This window comes from Liolophura sinensis, chromosome 10, assembly GCF_032854445.1.
Source record: "Liolophura sinensis isolate JHLJ2023 chromosome 10, CUHK_Ljap_v2, whole genome shotgun sequence".
In the NCBI taxonomy this organism is placed as follows: domain Eukaryota; kingdom Metazoa; phylum Mollusca; class Polyplacophora; order Chitonida; family Chitonidae; genus Liolophura; species Liolophura sinensis.
Window position 1 is genome coordinate 34,464,972 of NC_088304.1, and position 20,925 is coordinate 34,485,896.

Genomic DNA, 20,925 nt, shown 5'->3' on the forward strand with positions numbered 1-20,925 from the left:
GCAATGATGGATCGATGGGACCATTGGGGTCGCTAGTACAGTTTGCCTATCACTAGGACATTATGTCTTTCAGCAGCACATACATTTGCCAATAAAACAGTGTTATGATCAACGTCTGAGCTATATTTAAATAAGCAGCATAAAAACTACAGCTTAAAGAGTAAATACAGAGCAACGATGACAATATGATGCTTGTCAAATGATACCCGGCCGCTTGTCAATTTCCTCCAGATAAGTTTTTTTTACAACTGTTCATGTACTTGCTTCAATATACTAGCAGGTTACACGCCTCCTAGAATCATGGCTGAACTAAAATTATGCAAAAATATACACCGACGTTAATTGCAATGTATCAGACGTCACTGGTCAAGAATTACTCAAAATGCTGTGTTGTCATCACATTTTATACACAGTTAGCTGTAAACAATCCACGAAAACCAAGCCTCGGGATACTTAGTCTTCTCGGGATACTTATGCTTCTCGGGGATACTTAGTCTTCTCGGGATACTTAGTCTTCTCGGGGATACTTAGTCTTCTCGGGAATATTTAGTCTTCCAGCAGACTTATTTAAGTGTTAGTTACAATGCAAAATAATCCATTTCTCATAACCCGATTACGTAATATTTGTGTGCGTTGACATAAAAATAACAGGGTACACCTCACAAACTCATCAACGATTTCAGGTGGGAGATGCCATACATTTCTCTAAACCTGTCATTAAACAGGGATTGAACTATATGACGAACAACCCAGAGCCGCACAAAATAACATAAAAACCATTAGGTGCATAGGTGGACCAAGTTTCTGTACAAATGATCACGAAACTACGCTAAATACCAGAAACACAGTGTGGCAAAAACATGTAGTCTATCAGCCTCATGCTTGTAAAAGCAAGTGCATTAACTTGTGGACAATACAAGGAAATGAATCTGTTCCTCACAACTGATTTCCCCTCGCCTGGTGAAGAGATTTGCACGTTACGGCGGTGGAATTTGTTAATTTCAATAAAAGGAGCAAAGATGATTATAAGGTTAGTCTCTCTTATGAGAATCATTAACTTCGATGACGAGAGACGGCATGTTGTGTTTTGTGAGCAATATTGAGTAGAGCTTCCAAACTTAAACTCGACAAAGCAACTGAAGCCTGGTTTAAAGAAACACTGATCCATGATTATCAAATGGACTATTCATGAAACACAAGTGTACTTTTCCAAAACTTCTGGGGTAATTTACACCTTTGGTTGTTTGATTTGGGTCTAATCTAGCCTCCAACATTGTCTCGTCATATCACGACGATGTGTTCATGTAGTGCTGCCTCACTGCAACGCCACGCCGAAGCCGCCAGAAAACCTTCCTGGCAAACCTCCTGAGAAACCTTCGGAAACCACCCCCGACAAACTTCCTGGCAAACCTACCGACAGAATTAATGACAAACCTTTAGATAAACCTGGCAAACTTCTGGAGAAATCTTCTGACAAACTTACTGGAAGAGTTCCTTCCAAACTTGCTGAGAATCTTTGTGACAAACGTCCTGACAAACTTCCTGACAAACGGCCTGACAAACGACCTGACAAACCTCCTGACAAACCCCTGACAAACCTCCTGACATATCAAGCCGCAGATTAGCCCCTGGGATGTGGATTTACGCCAGAGCCTATTAGATTACTTGGGCGCATCCTCCTTTAAATCATTTAAGGTCGTACATATATACCACATGTAAAGGAAATAGAATCCAGTTAAACCAAAACAGATAAACTGAGTATAGATACGGAACCGAAATGACTACTATAAACATTATACTTTGAAAAGGAGTTAAATCGATGGCTGATTGCAGGTTGACTTGCTCGATTAATTACAAGAGTTAATGACTGATCAAAGATTTCCTGACGAACCAATTTTTATATTCAGGGTCTAATCACGAACTGGTTGATTTTCACAGACCCTTGGGGATAGCCCCAAATCATTTCACCGGTGAATAACGGTCTGGGTTCTTCTGAACCATTCTAGGAGACGATGAAACATGACCAACTGTACGCACTCGTCATTACAGTGTGAGACTTTAGGAGTCGTGTTGTCCATCCGTCACCACATTAAGCGACTGTCTGTCTGAACACTGGAGGTCAGACCGGAAGACAGTCCAACCAACTCTACCCTCCAGAGACTTATTAGATCCAAGACCACTCCTACAACCAGGGCAAACTGAACGAAAGTGGCGATAACTTTGATACAGCCTTGAAAACCTCCGTGATATTTACCACATTGGTTATAAAGATGTCCACGAAATCCACGCATAATTTTCGGTCCACTCTTCCCAAGTGACGGTTTATAGACTGTCCTATCCTTCACCTCTGTTGAAGTATCCTAAGGGTCAAGTAATATTTTAGCCGCGACGAGGAGGTCAAACACGATCAGACTTACCACGTAATATACTCGATGCTGTTCGCTCTCAAACAAAAGCTAACTTGTCGACGGAATGACAACGGCCACATCATCGGCATGCAAGTATTATCACCATTGACTTTGGTGATAAAAAGATTCCAGTCAGTCTCGTTTCAATAAAAACCAACCATGTCAACGTGAGGTAACACGGGAAGCTTCCGCGTTTTGTCTTTTTTAGATCATGACTTCCTTCAGATCTTCCTCATGGGTTATGGTGACAAAACGTGATCTCCAGTTACAGAAAGCTTTTATGTAATACACTGCGAAGAATTGTGACTTTTGGCAAGATTTCCAGTGGTTATATACAGAACACTAAATCATATAACAAATTGTGGTAGGCTTCTGTACATATATTCCCTTCTACTGCGAGGTAACTATCCCCTCCTTCTAACTGACGTATATATTTTTATATCGGTAGTCCGGTATCTGAAACCTTGTTACCTCCCCTGTTCCAACAACATGTCAAACAGGTCATGACTCTGGATTATGAGATCACAGAGTTAAATGATGGTGCAGGTGGTTCGGCTTTGCAATTTATTAGAAAGTAAGCGAAGTGTTCAAATCATAGCTTAGACCGTAAAACCGGTAACACAATATCCACAGTCAAATTCCCAAAGGCCAGTTTCATAAATAAAATAAATTACATATAACATCACATTTACAATTTGGAGGGTTTATTTCGGATAGGTGAACAATATCTTACGCGAAATATTTAATGGGTTCAGATGGTTTGGATGAGGTTCTGGAAGGGGAAATAAAGGCTCAGGATATGCTCTGGGACAAGCACACAAATCGAGTTGGCTCCATTTTTCAGGAACTTGGTGGGTTACGAGGGTTAACCTCGCATAATATATGGAAACAATACGTGGCACAGTTTAGGGTTAGGTGTTGAACACTGATCAAGGAAGAAAACATCATGGATTTACAGAGGATATGGCTACTTTATGTGGTGACGTGTTCACAAAAAGAACGAATTCTTATTGTCAAGGAATTCAGAAAAACAAAAGACGAAGAGAACAGCAGCCAGTGTCTCGCTAAAAATTTTATCGCACGCATGGAATCGATTCTGTGGTGATCTAAGCAATACAAGAGTGTCTTTCCTCCATTAATGACCGTTCCGGGCCGGAACGCCTTGACAGTAGAGGGGAAACACCACACGGGTTAGGATTTCCTTCAACCGTTCACGGCTCTGCCTGGCTAAAGTGTGATGGAAGATTAAATGGGACTCACTCACGAACAAAGCCGAAAAGAAATGTGTCTATCACACGACAAGGTTGACGAGGGAGACTTCTCTGATAACGATAAAACATTGAGATTGCACACCTTGAAGGAATGAATGCAGAGAACTGGAGTGAAACATTCATCCTCGATGGAAAACTCGTGAAGGGATTAGAAATGTCACGTACCATAAGTTAAGATGGAAGATCGTGTGAAACGCTATTGTCATCACCACCGAGACTTCCATGCATCATGCTGGAAAACCGATCACTACACGCCATGAACAGATACATGGAATCTTTGGTATGACATTTACATTCCTCTCCGATTTTTCACCACATCTTGCTCGATATCAACGATGGCTTTTATACAGTGTACGCATACGTCAACTTTACAGTCGGTACGATTTTTTGAACGAACCAAAGCAGGCAGCTGGAGGTAACCTGACCAAATATCTGATCTCCACGTTATTCTATGTCTATATAGGCTGTTTATTAGGCCTAAACGACAAGACAGCACCTGACTAAAACATTTCAGTGGAAAGCAAGATAGTAAATCTTTCTAAAAAGTATCATACTTTATTATTTTAGTGATATTTCACCGAACAACATGTAGCGCTGCACAAATGGCCGGTGTGAATCGAGACAGCCATCTTAAGAATTTTATCCAATCAAACATGAAGCTATCAGATTGTGCGGCCTAAGCTGTGACGTAGCCTTTACCCATTCACTCGATGACGTGACATATCATAGCACAGGACTACTACATAAGACATCTTTTGGATGTCGTTTACAACGATTTATTTACCTGTACAGCCGAAGAGTCATATTTCACAGTGTTTTGGGGCGGGTCTATATCATTCACATACCACAACGTAAAATCAGTTGATTTACGAGCCGTCAGTATAATATTCAGCGACGGTATCACAAATTATGCAGGATCAATCCTGGTTCGAGTCACACCTAAGGCTTTAAAAGAGGAAGTTGTAACTTCCTCGCTTGGCGTTCAGCATGAAGGGGATAGCGCAACGACTGATTGACCCGTATCAGTATAATGGCTCGGGCGGGGCAGCTTACATGCCTTCGGTAAGTCGTCTGAGTGAAGCAGCACTAGATAAAAGAGCGGTGGAAATCCGTCCTGCGACAAGGAGGCACATTACATACACCATAAGGATTCCTTCGTCGTCATATGACGATCTGAAAAATTGTTGAGAACGACGTTAAACCCCAAGCACTCACTCACTCACTCACGCACCAATTATGTCAGACAGCAGCATACCGTTTCGGCCCAAGCCGCATACATCTCCCCAACAGACCGTAGTTCTACTTGGACACGTTGCTCAAATTATACAAATACATTATTTGTCGTTCATGTCAGCGTTTAGTCTTATGAAATTCAGAAGACGGCATCTCATCGGACAGTGGTTAAAATTAATGAAATCTTATATTTTTTATCTGAATTTATTACAACTGAAAAATTTAAATTTTGCCCTTAGTTTTTCTTGCATACAAGGGATATCTTTTTCTGTTTTCTTTTATAAAATATAGTAAAATTATTGAAACGCCGTGTTCAAGCCGGGATGCTTTCTCTGACGTCCGCGAAAAGTAGGTCAGTACCGCTCTCATCTTAGAAGCCACCACTACATAACGGAATCATAAAATCCAGCTCCTGTCGTATGCCAAGATCAGCCTCAGTAGTGCTTAGATTTATTCCATTTGTGTCAGAATTGAGCATGAATCTAATTGTACAACAATCCTATTGTAATTTTATAAACATTTAATACGGGTCAGAATTACCGGTACCAGCACAACCCCTCCGGAGGCTACGACCTGAACCAGACTGTAAACTGTATAAATGATGTAGTAGACCTACTTTCTGAACAGCTCAAGGAGTGGAAAAAATATCTTTCCATTATGTCCAATTTCCGAGAAAGCTATTTATCACTTTGTTCTTCATGGACGAAGTCCACAACTTCAATCTGCCATAGGCTGCTGCTTAGACTATTATACGGGAAATGCCTTCGACGTTAGAGATATATGTATAGATATATATATATATACATACATGAGGTATTTTCTGCTGGTCATATTGGAGAATTAAAGGGATGCCTCTATAACCTTTTCCGTTGTCCGCAAAATATCTTACAATTTCATTTTTGCCGATATTATTTACAGTTTTGTACAAAATTGTGGCTAGAGAAGGCTGGATGTAGGCGGTCAAACATTGGTATACCTGCCGTTGACCAAAATTCACCTTCCCATGCCAATAACCTTAATAAGACCAATTCCCTATCAACAACTAGTTAAACATCAAACATCAAACAAGTTATTAATACATGTACATTTAGTGTGTATATAATACTGGTATAATGCTACAAACTAGAAGGCACTCTGAGAGTGCAAACTTCCGAACTAATGAACTGTTTAAAATCTCACATTACATACAAAGGAAGAATACTCTGCATTTCAGCGCTATCTGTCGACGATTTAAATATCGCATAAAATTTCTTGGAACTGGATCGCCAGCAAAAAATGTAACGGATTGGTTCTTGTGCCACAAAATCAATTTTCATCAGAATCCTGTCTAAAACTTTTCCCGTTAAAAGTTTACAAATTTTTTATCCGGACCACCATAAAAGTAGAATGTTTCGCTGAAGGCCAAAGTTTGCACCAAAGTTTTAGAGACAGGGAGACAAAATAACACAGAGCAAGCCCCACCCCTTCCACCAGCTCCGACAAGGTGAATCTCGTCACCCTAACATTGTTTTACCCTCTGGTTGAGTTTACTGGGCGGGAGGCAAGAATGCGCGGTATCGCTGCTCATAGTTGCTTCTGTGAGGGCATTTGCGGACTGACACCAAGAAAAAATCATGTTAAAACTAATCATTTTTCCTAAAAAAAGGAATGGTAAAGGAAAAAAGTGGGCATACATTACTGTATGACGAATCAGCGACGAGTGTGGATATGTTTGCTTTTTAGTTTTGGCGTTCTTTAATCTAACGGATTTCGTTTCAGTAGACTGGATTAAACATAAAAGAGGATGTCAACATGTCGGATCACCAAAGTTGTAACAATAGCACTGATAAATCTCTGCTCCAACCGCTATCTGATTGATGAGACTTGTGTCGTTGCGCGAGTTACCACCCGTATCCAGTCAACCAGTTCGTAATGGCGGCGAGCTCGCGAGTAAGGCGTCAATCGAAAGCTCGTCAGCCTGTGAATTTATAACGCTCGATCGAAAAAAACAAAAACATTGGCAGAAAAGACACGATTATATGTAGATTCAGTGACGTGATCATTATCCATCTATAACTTAGGACAGGCGTGATTTTCACACCGGCGACATGCAGTGTTTTGCCGAGCGCGATGAATTGTCTGGGCGTGCTGGACTTGAATGCGTACTCCCAGAAACGCCAGGATGGCTGCTTGCAGGTCATGATCACATCAAGGATGAATCGGGGACCATTATGTTTCGTTTCAATCGGTCAATAGCATACCCCATCAACTGGCTAGCTGTGGGGGAATTAAGGAGGCCAGGTCTAAACCAATGAGGTCACTGGCTGCGTCTTATCACATTTGTAATACACATCTTGTACAGTGTACACTTTGATCTGCTTAATATTTCATCTTTCATGTTACATCTTTCAGCGCGCGCCCCTCTGGTGCTCGCTTTACATCACTGTCAGCACTAGCAAATTTTGTACACAAATCTTAGGACACTAGGTTCATAATGAGACGAGAAGTGACGTCAGAAAATACAAATCTGTCTCAATCTTTCCCTCCCTTTGTATGAAGTATGCACAAAATAATTACAACGGACACCTGTAAGAATTTTATTGATGAAGTCTGATCTGCGCCAGAACACCAGTGCTGAGGCTAAGCCTAAACAAACCTTCGCTTCATAGGTCAAGAATTTCTTTAGTGATGACGGTGATGTAAATTGAGCGTACATTGAAAGCGGCAAAGGGCTGTAAGTGGTATGTGCAACGAAATCAAGCTTAAATCCGTCGGATGGGTTATAAATAAATTAATATATCACCTGGCTGGTGAGTGAACTACAGAAAGGAGGTAAGCTTAAAGGATTAAACAAAAGGAATGAATGCTTGGGCTTTAACGTCGTCCTTCACCATTTTTCAGTCATATGACGACAAGGAGTTATGTGTATATTCATATACTGTCTTCTTGTGGCAGGGTGAGGCCATTCCGCCTCACCCTGCTGTCGCCACTGAAGTATCATGCCGAAGACACCAGACATGACACCCCAACTAGTCTCATTATACTGACACCGGGCCAACCAGTCCTCTTTCTTTGCTCTAGCCTTATACTGACACCGGGCCAACCAATCCTCTTTCTTTGCTCTAGCCGCTCAGTGTTGAACGCCAAGCAAAGCAACGACAAGTACCATTTTTAAAGTCTTTGGTATGATCTGACCCAGCTTTAATCCAGAGTCCCAATTTTAAAAAGCTTATATGGGATGTATCTAGACACAGAACACAGTTCAGTAACTTGACACGAGGAGGGATTTTAACGGTTACGTGTGACCTCTTGCCATCACAGTGCTGTGGTTTTACTTCTTCTATATTCCACTGATATAGTGCGCATATCTGTCACATGTGGCAAAAGTTCGTCAATGACATGCTAAATCTCCGTGGTTTACCCTGGGCACTCTGGTTCAACCCGTTAAACTGACTGTCATCGTATGAATAAAAACTACGGTGAAAAACAACTAAATAATTTTTTTAAAAAATGAATACAGGAAAGCTGAATAAAAACTGATACTGTTCAGTGGAGGAAGAGTGCTTGAGGTATCTCACTCATTTGTGTCACCTGACTGACTGAAAACAGTTGATCATCAACGTCGAAAAAGCACTTTTTAATCGTTTATAATCAACAGACGCCGACGACAACCACAAAAGCGAGTGAATACATAAATTCCCTGCCTAAGGCTCGGATTGAACCTGTTCCCCATGTCAACCCTGGTTGGAGTCACACACTTCACCACTCAAGGGCGTAGAATATAATTATGATCCTGCTCATCTGACAGTGTATGACGAAGTAAGACCAGAACACGCGTATCTACAGTTACTCAGGTCTATGGATATTCGCTCTGTGGCAACTGGAGATCCAGATAATGGGATTATCATACCAGGTGTAACTTAAACACCTGGTTTATTTACTCGATTGGTGTTTCAGGCCTTTTTAAATATTTCATTTACACGACGGCATTCACGAGTCCAGCAATATGGTGGGAAGAAACTGGGAGAGGAAACCCACAAACTTCTGCATGTTGCTGGGAGACTTTCACCCGTACTACTGGAGAGGAAACTAGAACGAGCTGGACTCACAGCGACCGCACTAGTGAGAGGTTGCTCAGTCACTGTGATGCGCTAGCACGCTAACCACTAGGCTCTAAACATATGCCTTAAAAGATAGCCCAGTGATGAGGCAATTTGCCCACAGCAACAACTGGTTTGAAAGACATGATATTACGGCAGCAAATGCAAGAGCATTTCCATGCACCCGCAGGATGTGGTTCAAAACATGGGCATTTATATGACCAGTGAAGACTCGCCCACTGGGCCACTAGTCAGACAGACGAACTACATAGAACACAACTAAATGGGCTGATTCTTCAATTTCTTCTTTTTAGAAAAAACAGAAATGATTGAACTTAAACGTTTAACTCATTACATCTAGATAGTTCAGAGCTCCACGCTGTAGCACATTTATAAATAGATTTTAATTGTTATTAGAATAATTTAAACAGCGAATAATGATAAATAACTTATTCATGGTCTGGTCCCAAAAGCATTAGATCTAAGAATGTAGTATATATGTTCACAAGCTGCACGAGAATCCCCTTGAGACAGCAGATCTTCCAAATAATGCAGTCTTTCCAGGCTCGGCACTTCGTGAGTCAGAAGAAACCTTAGGCAATCATCTGCCAGTGTGGAGTAATTGTGAATTACCGCAAAATGGTAAAGGTCGCTCAGAGTAGACATGTTCAAGTATTCTTGCTTCGCTTTTGTGGCCAAGTATCTCTCCAGAGTAAGTAGAAGATATCTATCCGCCAGAGACATGACGTCTAGGAAACTATACAAGGGGAACTCAGCCTCAATGACACGTTTAACTAAGCCACAGTCCGGGCCACAGCCATGAAAAAAATGCATCAAGAACTGGAAAGCGTCCGCGGACACTTCATGTATGGTTATTTCGGACTGTCTGGACTCGGAGTAGTCTCCCTTGAGCATGGCTTGAAACACGGGACATACGCCCACTAGCACTGCTCGGCTTCCAGAGCATTTCGTGTCTCCTTCCAACACGAATGTCAAGTCGTGAAAGGCAGACACAGCTGCGTAGACACAGTCCGGACAACTGGGAGGCTTCACAGAGAGCCCAGCATCCGTGGCGAACGACAGGGACAGGGCTTTAGCAGTTTCGTCCGTAGGAAATGGAAATTTGCGTTCTGGTAGCTTTAGCTTGACATCCGAGTTGTGACACAAGAAATGTAATCCTTGTACTGCAACATGCTGCATTTCAGAGTAAGAATCGGTCTTGAACAAATCCAGAAGTTGACGCAATGCCCCATCATCAAAGAGAGTCTTCTGCTGTGACGGCTTGCTTCTGTAAACACAATTAACACGATTTGTTAAATTAGCAGGTTGACTTGATGACTGTTTCGATGTATATGCTTATATTCAAATCCATGCATTTGCTTTACTGGCACAATATTCAATTGTTGTTTGACGCCATACTGGCTGTCAGTCTTATGGGTGCAGGAAACCAGAGTACCCGTTGTAAACCACCGACCTTTGGGAAGCAAGAGGCGAACTTTCACAAAAGTGATGTAAATGTCCACACCATCTTGACTGGAAACAAGTGGTCTTTAACGAGCATTGTACTGTGCAAATATCCCCACAAGCAGTGAGAGAGGTGAATGTACAGGGGGACAAATCATGTCCAGCTAATCAGGAAGCGCGAGAGGAATCATGTTTCAGGCCGGGCATCCTGTCTTACAAGTAGCGCAAGGCAGGGCAGGTTAAAATTTGGAGGGTGATCAAACAAATTTGAGAATATCACCAATGTCTGCAAAAATCCTGTTCTTGGATAGCTGAGAAACTTTAAAAAAATGCAGATATCATGTTGTTGTTGTTGTTGTCCGACAACAAAGGAAACAGTTATAAGTAAACAAATCGAAGAAAAATTAATAAGGCACTGAGCATTTCAAGTATTTGGTACGTGTATTACCACACTATAGAAAGAACTACATACATGTAATTTAACAGCTTCTGTAATTTTTGCACAAAGATACAGCCTCAGACTTACCTGCAGAGAAATGGTAAACAAATCACACATCTTGTCTTCTGAGCTTCTGGTTTTCTTTTCAGCACATGAGCCACTGTCCCTCTTCCATACTGTGACTCCACGACAAAACTTAGGTCCTGCATCAAGGTTGCACCAAGGGCAGATGCGCTTAAACATACCGGATCGGGTGTGTCTTCTGGCTCGGAAACACTGCTTTTTCTGCGCCCTTGTCTTCCATCCTGAGAATTCCTTGCAGACTTAGCAGTGACAGTCTCGTTCATCTGCCCAGAGTCATCAATGTCACCTCCACACAGCTTATCGCGAACATACACTGGCGCCAGCACATCTAACAAGGGTTCCAGACAGTGTGGATTATTGAACAGTCGCCTCAGTATTCGACCCGCTCTAGAACAAGGCTTTTCTGACAAAGAGATATAATCCAGCAATCCACACAAACATTCCTCTGACACCAGAAATTTGCTTGGGTCAGGCATTTGTGACACCCTTGATAAAAATATCAGAATATTTTCTTCGGTGACCTTACAGATCGATGACTTCTGTTTTCGCACGCTTTTCCCGGACGAACTTTTTACTTCTTTCCTGTTAGAATTGCACGTTCCCTCCTTGAGATTTGAAGATGAAAATATTTCAGCATTTTTCGAAAGCCCGCTTTTGAACTCCTCTAAACTTCTGTTCAAGTTTCTTTTGGTATTACAGTTGCCCGTTTCCAGTCTATTCCGGGTCACTCCTGAGAATGAAGGTTGGTCCCTGCATGCTGGAGTATCTTTGGAATGTTCTGTGAGATTGATTGCGGCTGCCGAACTTGTTGACTGTATCTCCTCAGAGCTTCCCTCTTCTGAAGAATACTCCCAGGCCTTTCCACCATCATCCCCAGCAGCAGCGATTTGTTCTTTTGTGTCCGACAAAAGCGAAGGACTTGAGCACCGCTGAGGAGAGCCAAGGGGACTGCTGACAGATGTCCCCAGGGGTGAGGACACTGGGGTCAGGTAAGCCTGGTATAAAGGGCTGTATTGAGGGGAGTAGTCAGGGGAGTAGCATGATGTTACGCTGAGGGGACTGTAGGTGTCTGGATAAGACGAAGACGGAGACGGGGCCAGGCCCAGCCTATCTGGAGAGGATGATCTTGAATGGAGGCTTTCTGGAGTAAAACTCTGCTTGCATTTTACACTGGATTTGAAATTGTCCAGACTCCATTTGCTGTACTGAGCTTCGTATGTAGGGCTATCTATGCTGTACACGTGCTGATGTCTAGATGGGCTTTTCTGTGTGCTGCCTTCCGCTCCTGGAGTTTTTACTGGTGTTCTTGACGCAGAATCATCTGCTGCCTTTTCCTCCGCCGGCTTGAATACTTCATCATTTCCAGATCCTACAAAGAGTTTGTCCTGATTCTCATTCATCTTCTCTGTAAACACCCACTTTCTGGTCTCCTTATCAGAAAAATCAAAGATGGTGCCACTGTCCTCTGTTTCAACTTTCCTCCTCTTTCCAGGAGCTTTAATACTGTCTGGTGACTGCACGCCTCTCTTCATTACAACGCTGTCCTGAGCTCTGGCTTCTATGCTGTCCCTCAATGCCACATTTTGGGTAGAAGAAAAGGCTGCACTTGACTGAAAGTGTTCCAAAAGAGTTCCTATGAGGCCTAGCGAGAGTAGATGAATTAAACTGGGGTCATCATAGATGAAGCAAACAAAAGCGCTGACAATTCGACCATGTAATACCGCTAAGCTATCATCCCGCAAAGCCTTGAGCAGAACATCCAAGATTCCTAGCTCCCGGATGCGTACTCTGTTCACTGCTTCCCTGCAGAACAAACAGAGTGCATTCAACAGTGGAACTTTATTGTTGCCTTTGGTATCGTCTTTGAATAGTGACAAAAACAATGTGATCCCTCCAGCATTCCCTACAGATGGACGGGCATTTGCCTGCTCAGTCAGGTTCATCAAGATTTTCAACGAAAAACTGTATTGTTTTGAAGTGGGGTCCTTTTCTTGCACAAGCTCGACCAACCTGCTCATGGCTCCAGCATTTTGGACTTGTTTGGCACATTCTATTGAGCACCTAACAAACAAACAAAAAGGGACAACAATTTTAGGCTGAATTTGCTTCCTCAAATTCATCAAAACCTAAGTCCTAATCTGTGACTTTAACATACTAAATCTGAAAGTTTAATTCCACGTTTTTGGCACTCTTTAGTTAACAAGCAAAATAGTCCGGTCACCCTATAATGTATAAATTAGTGCAGATATATTTCAAAGTTTAAACACGACCGTTAAGCCACAAGGATAAAATGTAAGCTCTGCTTAGATGACTCGTGCGTTGAATACTACATGCTCATTCCTGTCACAGGGACAAGATTGTGAACTTGTTCGGTTGACTAACTTTTTAGTCACATTTCACTGACATATGATACACTAGTCAAGCTGACAGCCTCAATGTATTGTACAATTCAGCCTAGCAGAAGTGTAGATGGGACTGAAGTTATTCCAGATAATTCACTTCTTGAACAGTACACTTTAGTGACAAGGCTAAATGGTAAAGTAGTTTCACTTCTTGCACAGTACATTTTAATTACAAGGCTAAATGGTAAGGTAGTTTCACATCTTGAACAGTACACTTTAGTGGCAAGGCTAAATGGTAAGGTAGTTTCACTTCTTGCACAGTACATTTTAATTACAAGGCTAAATGGTATGGCAGTTTCACTTCTTGAACAGTACACTTTAGTGACAAGGCTAAATGGTAAGGTAGTTTCACATCTTGAACAGTACACTTTAGTGACAAGGCTAAATGGTAAGGTAGTTTCACTTCTTGAACAGTACACTTTAGTGACAAGGCTAAATGGTAAAGTAGTTTCACTTCTTGCACAGTACATTTTAATTACAAGGCTAAATGGTAAGGTAGTTTCACATCTTGAACAGTACACTTTAGTGACAAGGGTAAATGGTAAAGTAGTTTCACTTCTTGAACAGTACACTTTAGTGACAAGGCTAAATGGTAAGGCAGTTTCACTTCTTGAACAGTACATTTTAGTGACAAGGCTAAATGGTAAAACAGTTTCACTTCTTGAACAGTACACTTTAGTGGCAAGGCTAAATGGTAAGGTAGTTTCACACCTTGAACAGTACACTTTAGTGACAAGGCTAAATGGTAAGGTAGTTTCACATCTTGAACAGTACACTTTAGTGGCAAGGCTAAATGGTAAAGTAGTTTCACTTCTTGCACAGTACATTTTAATTACAAGGCTAAATGGTAAGGTAGTTTCACATCTTGAACAGTACACTTTAGTGGCAAGGCTAAATGGTAAGGTAGTTTCACTTCTTGCACAGTACATTTTAATTACAAGGCTAAATGGTATGGCAGTTTCACTTCTTGAACAGTACACTTTAGTGACAAGGCTAAATGGTAAGGTAGTTTCACATCTTGAACAGTACACTTTAGTGACAAGGCTAAATGGTAAGGTAGTTTCACTTCTTGAACAGTACACTTTAGTGACAAGGCTAAATGGTAAAGCAGTTTCACTTCTTGCACAGTACATTTTAATTACAAGGCTAAATGGTAAGGTAGTTTCACATCTTGAACAGTACACTTTAGTGACAAGGGTAAATGGTAAAGTAGTTTCACTTCTTGAACAGTACACTTTAGTGACAAGGCTAAATGGTAAGGCAGTTTCACTTCTTGAACAGTACATTTTAGTGACAAGGCTAAATGGTAAAACAGTTTCACTTCTTGAACAGTACACTTTAGTGGCAAGGCTAAATGGTAAGGTAGTTTCACTTCTTGCACAGTACATTTTAATTACAAGGCTAAATGGTATGGCAGTTTCACTTCTTGAACAGTACACTTTAGTGACAAGGCTAAATGGTAAGGTAGTTTCACTTCTTGAACAGTACACTTTAGTGACAAGGCTAAATGGTAAGGTAGTTTCACATCTTGAACAGTACACTTTAGTGACAAGGCTAAATGGTAAGGCAGTTTCACTTCTTGAACAGTACACTTTAGTGACAAGGCTAAATGGTAAGGCAGTTTCACTTCTTGAACAGTACATTTTAGTGACAAGGCTAAATGGTAAAACAGTTTCACTTCTTGAACAGTACACTTTAGTGGCAAGGCTAAATGGTAAGGTAGTTTCACTTCTTGCACAGTACATTTTAATTACAAGGCTAAATGGTATGGCAGTTTCACTTCTTGAACAGTACACTTTAGTGACAAGGCTAAATGGTAAGGTAGTTTCACTTCTTGAACAGTACACTTTAGTGACAAGGCTAAATGGTAAGGTAGTTTCACATCTTGAACAGTACACTTTAGTGACAAGGCTAAATGGTAAGGCAGTTTCACTTCTTGAACAGTACACTTTAGTGACAAGGCTAAATGGTAAGGTAGTTTCACACCTTGAACAGTACACTTTAGTGACAAGGCTAAATGGTAAGGTAGTTTCACTTCTTGAACAGTACACTTTAGTGACAAGGCTAAATGGTAAAGTAGTGTCACTTCTTGCACAGTACATTTTAATTACAAGGCTAAATGGTAAGGTAGTTTCACATCTTGAACAGTACACTTTAGTGACAAGGGTAAATGGTAAAGTAGTTTCACTTCTTGAACAGTACACTTTAGTGACAAGGCTAAATGGTAAGGCAGTTTCACTTCTTGAACAGTACATTTTAGTGACAAGGCTAAATGGTAAGGCAGTTTCACTTCTTGAACAGTACATTTTAGTGACAAGGCTAAATGGTAAGGCAGTTTCACTTCTTGAACAGTATATTTAGTGACAAGAATGAGGTGTAAACTTGTTTATGTAATTCATTTTTGGGGGAAATTAAATTTAAGGACAGCGAGTAAACAAGTTGAGCCTCGTCTCCGTGACAAGGATAGAGGCAAATTTAGTTCTGCTGACTTATTTATTTATAGCACTAGCCTGGTCAACTAACTTGCTGGACAGCACATTTTAGTGAGCAGGACAAATAAGGTTTAAGGTAGTAGATCCATTTCTTCAGCAGTATGTAGGAACTAAGACAGATGTTAAAGGATATCTGAAAAGGAACTTTAACACAAAGATTCTAGTTTCAACGGAAATGAAAAAACGTATGCCAATAAACTTTTTTCACAAATTTTCGTTTTCAATGTGTATTTTTTATTTCTTGATTACTTCATACATACATGTATTTTCTTTCAATGGTCAGAAATTATTGGAAATTATATCAACAGTGAACTTACCAGTATAGCAAAACCAGCTCACTTCTTCCCAACATAGTTGTTTTGACAGCTACATTGTACATGTATCCCCACTGACGTCAAAACACCGAGGTACATTAATTTCTGGATAAACCAGTGGGGCAAGACTTTATTATCATAAACTGCATACTGAGAAATACAAACCAAACATTTCATGCGTCCTTTAACTCACTTGTTGGAGAGTTCTGAGAGAGCCCTCAGGCCACAGTCCATCAGAGCCTCATCTTCCTCCTTCACCAGGCAGGCCACAGGGAACAGTCCTCCCTCCTCCACTAACTTCTTACGGTGCTTCTCGGAATGACCTAACAGTCTGAAAACAAGATTTTCAAAAATTGTATTTATTTTCTTATTTCATTTGATTGTTGTTTAAAGCCCCATTCACACAATTTTCACTTATTCGACAATGGTTTTTCATTTTATAGATGAAGGACATGAGAATGCCTGGATTAAACCACCGTCTTTTGGCGAGTTACTTGTCCACTTCAGTTACAGATATGCAACCCAAAGTTGTGCAAGATGAATGGTATTCAATAAATACTAGACTGGGTAATCAGCCACACATCATCATCGGCCGCTACTTATTATCAAGACCCAGGAAGCAGCAGGGTATACATAAATTGTGATTTGACATTTTCGCCAAAGTAAAGACTTCTATTCTCGTATATCATGAGGCACATTTTACTTTCTTTAGGAGAAGTCCTTGGTGATTAAAGCATTGAACACTTCAGCAATAACCCAGAATTTTGAAGAAGGTTTTGTCTTGAAACTACATGTCTGAGGGCTAATACAGTTGAAAGTGTGACAAAGATGAACTTAAAGGATGCTTGAAAAGGAACTCCAATATGGAGATTACAGTTTTACGAATTATAAAGAAATTTAGGTCAAAAAAGGAAACAAAAGATTTTATTTCTGAGTAACAATTTACACATGTATCTATTAATAGCTCGCCTATTTCCTGAATATTTTCTGTCAGTGGTCAGAAATATCATCATTGATAAACTTACTAGACATACAGGCCCAGCTTATAGAGCCCTAGTTGGACTTTCTCTCACCTCAATGCTCTACAGCATGTCTTCTTGTATTCTTTGTCCTCAGTAGTCTTCATGAAGCTTACAACCAGCTGAGTGGCTTGGGTAGCCATGATGAGGTCAGAGGTCGCCGAGTCCAGGGCCAGATTGGCCAGACTTCTACAGATCCTGTTTTTGACTGATCCAGCCCCTGTCTCCTCAAAGATTTCCACTGCATGAACAAAAGCAGTTTGCTGCCATTAATATGTATACCGTTGTTCAATGACTGATTAGCATATTCCAACGAGTGACCTTGAAAACAAAGTATGAAGTAAAGGTGAAGATGGAAAAGAACTTTATTTACTTGATTAATGTTAAACGCCATGCTTACGAATTTTATCACTTATATAATAACGGTGAGTTCTGTGCTCTTATTGTAAGCATGTTCCCACAAGCAATGAGAGAGGGAAAATGTTTAAATTCCCTGCCCCAGACTGGTTTTTAACTGGTTTTCAAAAAGATACATGTAAAGTCAAACAGGTTCCATATGAAGTGGCTGTCAAAGCACTGAAAACTTCCAATTCACTTTCCAATATAGCCAACATAAACATGCGAATGTGCAACAAGCAAGGGGAGTTAACTCTGTCCATGAATTTCAAACACCTGTAAGTGCTACACACTTTAACACTGGTACAAAATAGCTTGTGTTAAATACAAGATCAATCATATAATATTAAATAATGTTTCTTGAACAATTGTTCGTAGATGCTGAACATTCTAGATGAATACTAATTTGATTGTATCACAAACTACGTGTACACGCAGATGCTTTGAACAAGCTGATGTCATTACCAGGTGTATTACAAATCATAACAGTATACTATCAATACTGAGGATCTTCAGATGTAATAAAACATCTCATGAATTGATTTAGTACTACAAGGATTTATTTATTTATTTATTTGATTGGCGTTTTACGCCGTACTCAACAACATTTCACTTATTCAACGTTGGCCACCATGATGGTGGGAGGAAACCGAGAATACTAGAATAAAGAGAAAAGCCAAAATATGCCCATACCAAGTGTAAAAATGCTGCCCGTCACTGCGACTACCTGAAAACAAACAAAGGCAAATGTTTTAAATAGTACTTGCTGTACTACAGTATTGTCAGCAAGTCAACAGAAATGTTCATAATCAACATGCTTGTGGCGGCTGCAGTATTTACTGAGACTAAATCCATTTATAATAACATCACAAAGGAGCTCAGAACTCTTGCCTGTGGAGCATGTTATCGGAGCCTTTTACTACCCACAGTGATTTGTCCAGGCTGCACAGATTGTCCAAAGCTGAGAGACCTGAGATCACACTCGGTCATGCCTCAGACTTCAAAAAATGCTATTAGTAGCTGACTTGCTTGGCAGTCAGCCTTGGGAGGTCAGAGCAAGAAAATGGGACTGGTTAGTTTGGTGTCAGTGTAATGTGACCGGGGTGTCATGTCTGGTGTTTTTGGCATCATACTTCACTGGCAGCATTCCCCTAGGTTGATGGACTCCAGACTGTAACCCACAATGCAATGAATTCATATATTACCATAGTGAAAGCAAAGCACATCTAAGAGCCTATCAGAGCCTTAGGCTGAACCGACTGTTTCATGCACCGCACTCACACACAACAATAAACAATGGCAAAATTAGAACACAGTTAACATAATTTTGATATGGTCTTAATCTGCCAGTCCACTGACTTAAATGTGACCAGCAAAATGTATGTATGTATGTACATGTATGTTTGAGGTTTAACGTCACACTTTACAGTTTTTCAGCCATATGACAACCAGGAGTGACCAGCAGTGAACCCAGCACTCAATATACCGAATCAGCGTTTCAGGGGTCTTCTAAGTTCAAGCAAGTGTCGGCAAGATAAGGTGTGGAATCTTGCCAACAGTGTAGCTAGAAGACGTGGTTTTACGGTAGCTGCTTATGGTGACATTGAGACCATAGGCCCATGTATGCAAACTGAGTAACGATTACTGTACAATGACGCTTTTCAGCCGCTGCAGTTCGGGAAAGCCCCAATCTGTCTTTTGTCACATCCAAACTTGTGCAAAATGTTGAGATTCCTGAAATACTGATTTGGCTTAACATGATGGCTTGTTAAGTTACCCCTACCCTCCAAAAATCACCATCTGCTAGAGGTGTTAGATTATGGGGTGAGGACAGATGGGCATGTGGGGTGTTGGGCTAAACCTCTACCACTACCCTGCCTACCCACATTACCCCCTCCCCCTTTTTCACCAGGACAGGAAATGTTCACCTGTCAATCAAGTGGATTATATAGGGGTATAAAATCCTAAACAATGGACCACTCAATGACCTAACCAAGCTGCACGAGGCCAGTGATCATGATCACAATGTCACGTATTACTGACATCTGGGTCATGTGGTGCACCTTCCAAACACCCAGGCCTTGCTGACCCAAAGCTTCAAACTTTTCTACCCAAACTATTAAATTGGTTTCTACATTTCCAAACTTTGAATGCATAATTTTGAAGACGTATGTGTAGACTTATACTAGCCACAGGGCATATATCGCCACATTTTTCTCATTATATTAAGGAGTAAAGTGCATGAGGAGATGTAAATTCCCCACTAATATTATTATTATTATAAAAGTGAAACATATTTGGAATGAGTCTGCACTTCACTAAGATAATAGGCCTGTATATTTCATTTGTTCAAAGTAACCTATTTAACACTGATCAATATTATAACTCATTTCAGACATGCAAACAAACACACAGACAAATGAATGGACACATATTCTACCCCGCTGTTAGTTGAAGGCCGTGTGCAAAAATACACATTAAAAAGAGATGACCTTTCAAACAAATCAGAGTGTGTCACGCAACACACTGGCGGGTACATTTACCTCCCCGACTAATATCATTTCATACTGTTTATGTCTACAAATAAAAGAATTTGAGTTTATTTTACTTGTTAGATTTGCTTGTGATTTATTTAAAGGTGAACTATCTGAATTTCCTTCAGTGACTAAAGTGTTATTTAGCACAGTTTATGCATATGGCTTTAGTTTATGCATTTTTTCACAGTTTACACTCACGTCACGCCGTTAAAAAAGAAACATTTGTATTAAGCTGTTCTAATCTGAAAAGTAAACTTTCACATTACTATGTCATGCAACCACAAGACATGGCGCTATGAATAAAAGAAAATCATTGTCATTGTCCAGGTCCATGTCGTTCTCAAGTAGATTGTCTATTATTGACTGACATGCTACCATCTCTAGTGCATCCACAGCAAATGGACTATTATTGATGTTGTTATTTGTTAGATAATACTGGACACGTTTTATTCACTGGTGGTTCTGCGCAAGTGCTTCCAATTCTACTTGTGTTTAACGCAAATCCAATCGAACGCACTCAAGACGTTTAAACCCTTAAACAACAGACGACATTCTATCAGTGACAGTGAGGGCGACATAAAACATAGCCTACATGACGCATTTATCGAGTCGCAAACAACTAGAGACATGGAGAATGTGACTGTCTTTATAGCACACATTTTTGTGAGAAGATATACAGTACATGCATATACTAGACTATACAGTGATATTTACAGCTTTTCGGGCAGCCTTTTCCATACACATGTTACTGAGTATGCTCAGAAGTAGGTCCAGTCTAGCCGTGTCT

General features: G+C 40.6%; 1 protein-coding gene across 1 annotated transcript; it reads right to left on the bottom strand.

Annotated features, from left to right (window-relative positions):
* Nucleotides 1-9,388: 9,388 nt before the first annotated feature.
* LOC135476588 (armadillo repeat-containing protein 5-like) lies at nucleotides 9,389-17,568 on the bottom strand. The gene is made up of 4 exons (XM_064756662.1): nucleotides 17,260-17,568; nucleotides 16,380-16,517; nucleotides 10,982-13,039; nucleotides 9,389-10,279 (listed from the first exon to the last, which is right to left on the bottom strand). Exons 1-4 carry the CDS (start codon nucleotides 17,346-17,348, stop codon nucleotides 9,445-9,447), a joined length of 3,120 nt encoding a protein of 1,039 aa, XP_064612732.1. The 5' UTR covers nucleotides 17,349-17,568; the 3' UTR covers nucleotides 9,389-9,444.
* Between the last annotated feature and the right edge of the window lie 3,357 nt (nucleotides 17,569-20,925).

Excerpts from the sequence above, each read along its gene's own strand:
- LOC135476588 (XM_064756662.1), bottom strand. The coding sequence starts at position 17,348 with ATGGCTACCCAAGCCACTCAGCTGGTTGTAAGCTTCATGAAGACTACT. Across the intron at positions 16,518-17,259 it reads ACATGCTGTAGAGCATTGAG|ACTGTTAGGTCATTCCGAGA; the intron begins GTGAGAGAAAGT and ends TCTTGTTTTCAG. Across the intron at positions 10,280-10,981 it reads TGTTTACCATTTCTCTGCAG|AAGCAAGCCGTCACAGCAGA; the intron begins GTAAGTCTGAGG and ends TTGTGTTTACAG.